This window comes from Monodelphis domestica, chromosome 5, assembly GCF_027887165.1.
Source record: "Monodelphis domestica isolate mMonDom1 chromosome 5, mMonDom1.pri, whole genome shotgun sequence".
Taxonomy (NCBI): domain Eukaryota; kingdom Metazoa; phylum Chordata; class Mammalia; order Didelphimorphia; family Didelphidae; genus Monodelphis; species Monodelphis domestica.
This window is the reverse complement of record NC_077231.1, coordinates 87,714,481-87,720,480: the sequence shown is the minus strand read 5'-3', so window position 1 is coordinate 87,720,480 and position 6,000 is coordinate 87,714,481. Positions and strand designations below refer to the sequence as shown.

Sequence of the window (6,000 nt, the reverse complement as noted above, 5' to 3'; positions counted from 1 at the left end):
TCACAGAATAATATTGAATCCAGTAATATATGAACTTAAAATCACAAAGTTAAACCATAACAAAAAATGCAATAGAATACAGAGATTTTTATAAACCATTGGAGTCTGAAATGCCTTAGAATATAGCCTTTAGTCTCTTCAGAGTTCCTTGGGGTTTTTGTTTGTTTGTTTGTTTGTTTTTAATTATCCATTTAAATGTCTATTGTCCGAAGGTAGAGTAGTAAAGGCTAGGCTAGAGGGTTCAAGGGATCCGTCCAGGGCCCCATAGCTGGGAAGCATCTGAGGCCAGATTTTAACTAGAGACCTCCCGTCTCTGGGCCTGGCTTCCAGTTCGCTGGGCCACCCATTTTCCCCTTCAAAGTTAGTTGAATCTTTTCCCAGACACACAGGTGAAGTCAATGCTATTACCAGAACAGTAAAAAAGTATCTTTTTACACAGCCCATTGCTTTTTTAACTTTTTGTTTGAAAAAATCTGTTTTTTCTCTCTAGTCTCTCTTTTCTCTCTCGTCTCTCCCCTCCGCCCACGTGGCCAATACTGTTACCAGCTGGTCTCAATGAGTCCTCAGCAATCTGCTCCAAGGATCTGGGTGATGAGCCGGCTGGGGTCACACTCCTGGGTCTGGGGCTGGGGCGATGAGCCGTCTGGGTTGGAGGCCAGATGGGTGAGAGACAGACCGCCGGGGTGGGTCGGCCAGGAGCCAGAGTGCAGCTTGGGCATCAGGTGAGAGGCCAGGAGCAGAAGCAGGAGCCAGAGAGGGCCGCAGGCAGGAGCTGATCAAGATGGTTTTCTAAAGAGCATCTCGGAGAACCTTGGCTTTAAAAAAAAATTCTCTAGGCTAAAAAAATTTTGAGAAGTTCTCATCCAATCTAGTGGTTGCCATCTGTAACAGTTAAAATTTAGGGGAGATGGGGAGACTGAGGCAGGTAGAAATTAGTTTCTCTCAGCAAGGAGTATTATCTTTTTTAGAGGTTTATTAAAGGTTAAAGATTAAAGAATATATAAATAAGAAACATGTGCCTAGGCCAGAGGCCCAGACAAAATAACCTCACATCATGCAAGAGACGTGCCTGCTCCAAAACAGAAGTCCAAACAGAGCCAAGCGCCCTCAAAAGCCTTTGAATCAGCTTAAATATCTTCTCGATCTTGGCCCAGGTGAGATTACAAGGCATTCTGGGGAAGTGGAGCAAAGGCTCGTGGGGATTGTAGTCCTGTATTCGAGTCTATTTTTTACAAAGCTAGATGAACTACACTTTGAGGGAACAGTGACAAACTGTATAGGATGAAATAGCAAGATATAAATAGGTATATATATATATATATACATATATATATATATACATAAATACATATACATGTGTGTATATATATATATATACAAAATTATAGCTAAAAAGAGATTAATAATAAAAAAATGGGAAAAGAAACAAAAGGGAATAAACTTATTTGTCACAAAGAAGCTCATGGTGGGAGAAGGGAAAACATCAACACACTGGAAAGGTAAAAATGTTGGTGATAGAAAATACTCAAATCTCACGTGCATTGAAATTGACCTAAAGAGGGAAGAACAATCCAATCCATTGGGCCAGAGAATAGATTCGTGCCCTATAGGGGCATAGAAGGGCAACAAATGGACTGGTTGGGAGGGAAGCAGTATAAGGAAGGGAGAGGGTGAGAGATTATTTTTAAAATACTGTAATGAAAATAAGGGGGGAATAAGAAGGGAGGGGGGTAGAAAGGGAAGTATATTAAGGGTGGGAACTAATGGGACTAATTAAAAAAAAAAGATTGGTGTAGAAGGAAATAGTGAATGAAGAAAAGGCAGAGCTAGAAGTAGAAATCAAAATGCTGGGAAATACACAGCTGATTATCATACCTCTGAATGTGAATGGAATGAACTCACCCATAAAACACAAGCTAATAGCAGAGTGGATAATAATCCAAAACCCTACCATATGCTGTCTCCAAGAAATACTCATGAAGAAAGTAGATACACATAGGGTGAAAGTAAGAGGATGGATCCAAATCTATTGGGCATCAACTGATAAAAAGAAGGCAGTAGTCGCAATCATGATATCTGACAAAGCCAAAGTAAGAATAAATTAAATCTAGTTAAAAGAGATAGGGAAGGTACTTACTTTCTGATAAAGGGAATGTAGATAATGAGGAAAATATCAATACTCAACATGTATGCACCAAATGGCACAGTATCCAAATTTCTAAAGGAGAAACTAGTGGAGCTCAAGGATGAAATAGATAGAAAAACTATACTAGTGGGAGACCTGAACCTTCCTCTATCAGAACTAGATGAATCAAACCAAAAAATAAATAAGAAAGAGGTAAGAGAAATAAATGAAATCTTGGAAAAATTAGAGTTAGTAGATGTGTGGAGAAAAATAAATAGGGACAAAAAATACACCTTCTTTTCAGCAGCACATGGTACATTAACAAAAATTGACCATGTATTAGGGAATAAAAACATTGTAAACAAGTGCAAAAGAGCAGAAATAATAAATGGAACCTTCTCAGATCACAATGCAATGAAGATAATAATTAGTAAGGGTACATGGAGAGGTAAATAAAAAATTAATTGGAAATTAAACAATATGATTCTCCAAAACTGATTAGTCAAAGAACAAATCATAGAAACAATAATTTCAGTGAAGAAAATGACAATGATGAGACATCCTTTCAAAACCTATGGGATGCAGCCAAAGCAGTACTCAGGGGAAATATATATCCTTGAGTTCATACATTAACAAATTAGTAAGAGCAGAGATCAATGAATTGGACATGCAAATTAAAATTAATTTTTTTTGAGGTTCAACACCACTGTAACATTTTATTCTTCAGGATATTACACAAATTTTCTTGAAATTGTTGGCCATTGCATCAAGTTTTGTTCTGCAGAAAGTGTGCACCTTCAAAGTCATTTGAACATTCCTTTCCCGAGGATGTAACAAACATGAGATTCTTCGGGGAAGCAAGCACATGTGCACATTCCCTCAGAAAAGAAGCCAATCATGTCAGTGCCCCAAACTGAAAACTAGTATTACGTAGAGGAAGATACCCACCAAAATCTATTCTCTTCTTTGATTTTCAGCAGCAATTTTTTAAAAAATCATTGGTCTCCACTCAAAACCTTACAGTTCCCCAGCCTTGCATGCATATACTGTAGTTATGGATAAATTTAATAGTTCATTAACATTATTTATCCACAGTGGAGATGCCATTTCTTCATACTGACTCTTCTGTAGAAAGCAACAGAGGATTGATGTATTCAAATCCTTCAAATTCTGACTGGTCTATTCTTTTTATTACATTCTCATCATCTGGGGTTAGCTGCACAGGTTCGCTGGTGAACTGTGTATCGAAGTTATCCAGACCATAATCATCAGTTATCTGAGGCTGAAATGGAGGGAGGGCTTGCTTCTTCTCCAGCAGATCCCAGTCTATGCTACGGAAGAACGTATGAGATTTGATATCTGAAAATCCCGTTTGTGGTTGGCAACCAAGCCTCCCTTTGGGATCCTTATTTAAAAATCCTTTTAAAACACGGGAAGCTTTGACAGAGAGAAATCTGGGGATTTGAATAGGCTTCTCAAGGATAACTTGGAAGAGGTAATCTTCAGTGTCCATGTCCAATTTGTCTGTGATTATATCAAATGGCGATCTTCCTACCATCATCTCAAACATCAGGACACCAAGAGCCCACCAGTCCACACTGAACCCGTATTCTTCTCCCCTTAGGATTTCTGGGGCAATATAATTTGGTGTCCCACAGAAAGTCCTTGTTGTGTCACCTGGGCCCAAACCTTCCTTGCAAATGCCATAATCTGTTAATTTGATGTGACCTTCAGAATCTAGGAGGACATTATCTAGTTTTAAGTCCCTGTAGATAATTCCTCGTTCGTGGAGAAAGTTTAGAGCAATACATATTTCAGCAGCATAAAACCTGGTGTGTTCCTCCGGAAGCTTATTTTTCCTTTGCATATGAAACAGAAGATCCCCTCCATTCACATACTCGATGACAAGGAATAAGTGACTTCTTGTTTGGAAGCAGGAGTGCAGGCCAACAAGGAAAGGGTTACTGGAGGCCTGTTCAAATACATGCTTCTCTGTCTGCACCCAGTTGGTGTTTTCATGATCATGGACGAACTTCTTTTTGACTACCTTCATGGCATAAATCTGGTCATTCTTTTTCAATCGCACTAAGAGAACTTTGGCATAACTCCCCCGTCCAATAACTCTGATTAAATCAAAGTCCTGTAGCCCGAGCCCCTGAGATATTTTAATTCCATCCATCCCATCGATAACTGGCTTAATATCCCCAGAATCATCTTTAAGGCTGTCATGTTTCCAGGTTGAGGGAACATAAGCGAGTCCATCATTTTCTTCGGAGGGAAGGTCAACTTTATCATTTTTATCCTCTACTTGAGGTTCTTGGGATGGCATCACCAAATTCATATGCCTTTTGCAGGTCCGTGGTACAAGAATATGACAACCTTTATGGACCAGTAATTTGCACTTGATACACTTGTAGCCTTGCCTTCCGAGACACCATATCCTTTCACTGCACTGGGCACAGTAGGCTCTTCTGTTAAAACATTTGGATTGAAACAGATGCCCATTCATTCGGTAGAGTTTCCTCCATCTTCTGGTCCCATGGTGGTAGACTGATTCTAGAAAGGATATAAAGACAGAAAGGAGGATCAGTGGAATAGAGTAGGGGAAAATGACCTCAGCAAAACAATCTATGATAAGCCCAAAGATCCCAGTTTTGGGGACCAAAACACACTATTTGATAAAAACTACTGGGCAAATTGGAAGACAGTATGGGAGAGATTAGGTTTGGATCAACATCTCACACCCTACACCAAGATAAACTCAGAATGGGTGAATGACCTGAATGTAAAGAAGGAAACTATAAGCAAATTAGGTGAAGACAGAGTAGTATACTTCTCAGAATTTTGGGAAAGGAAAGACTTTTAAAACCAAGCAAGAGCTAGAAAAAAATCACAAAATGTAAAATCAATCATTTTGATTACCTCAAATTACAGTTTTTATGCAAACAAAGCGAATGCAACCAAAATTAGAAGGGAAGCAACTAATTGGGAAACAATCTTCATTACAAAAACCTCTGACAAAGGTCTAATTACACAAAGTTATTTTTTTATTATTTTTAACATCATTTTATTTGGTCATTTCCAAACATTATTCATTGGAAACAAAGATCATTTTCTTTTCTTCCCTCCCCCTCCCTCCCACCACCTCTCCCATAGCCGCCGCATGATTCCACTGGGTATTACATGTGTTCTTGATTCGAACCCATTTCCATGTTGTTGGTATTTGCATTAGTGTTCATTTAGAGTCTCTCCTCAGTCATATCCCCTCCACCACTATAGTCAAGCAGTTGCTTTTCAACAGTGTTTTTACTCCCACAGTTTATCCTCTGCTTGAGGATAGTGTTTTTTAGATCCCTGCAGATTGTTCAGGGACATTGTATTGACACTAATGGAGAAGTCCATTACCTTCGATTGTACCACAGTGTATCAGTCTCTGTGTACAATGTTTTCCTGGTTCTGCTCCTTTCGCTCTGCATCACTACCTGGAGGTTGTTCCAGTCCCCGTAGAATTCCTCCACTTTATTATTCCTTTTAGCACAATAGCATTCCATCACCAACATATACCACAAATTGTTCAGCCATTCCCCAATTGAAGGGCATCCCCTCATTTTCCAATTTTGACCACTACAAAGAGCGCTGCTATGAATATTCTTGTACAAGCCTTTTTCCTTATTATCTCTCTTTGGGGTACAAACCCAGCAGAGCCATGGCTGGATCCAAGGGCAGACAGACTTTTATCGCCCTTTGAGCATAGTTCCAAATTGCCCTCCAGAATGGTTGGATCAATTCACAACTCCACCAGCAATGAATTAGTGTCCCTACTTTGCCACATACCCTCCAGCATTCATTACTTTCCATAGCTGTCATGTTAGCCA

The 6,000-nt window shown here is 39.4% G+C and overlaps 1 protein-coding gene across 3 annotated transcripts in view; it reads right to left on the bottom strand.

Annotated features, from left to right (window-relative positions):
* Positions 1-2,805: 2,805 nt before the first annotated feature.
* LOC100020306 (mucin-16-like) overlaps positions 2,806-6,000 on the bottom strand; it is a 42,960-nt gene continuing 39,765 nt past the window's right edge. For all 3 annotated transcript variants that reach the window (XM_056798748.1, XM_056798747.1, XM_056798749.1), the window contains one exon: positions 2,806-4,681. In XM_056798748.1, coding sequence (XP_056654726.1) covers positions 3,237-4,681 — 1,445 coding nt within the window. In that variant the 3' untranslated portion in view covers positions 2,806-3,236. The remainder of the gene's footprint in view (positions 4,682-6,000) is intronic.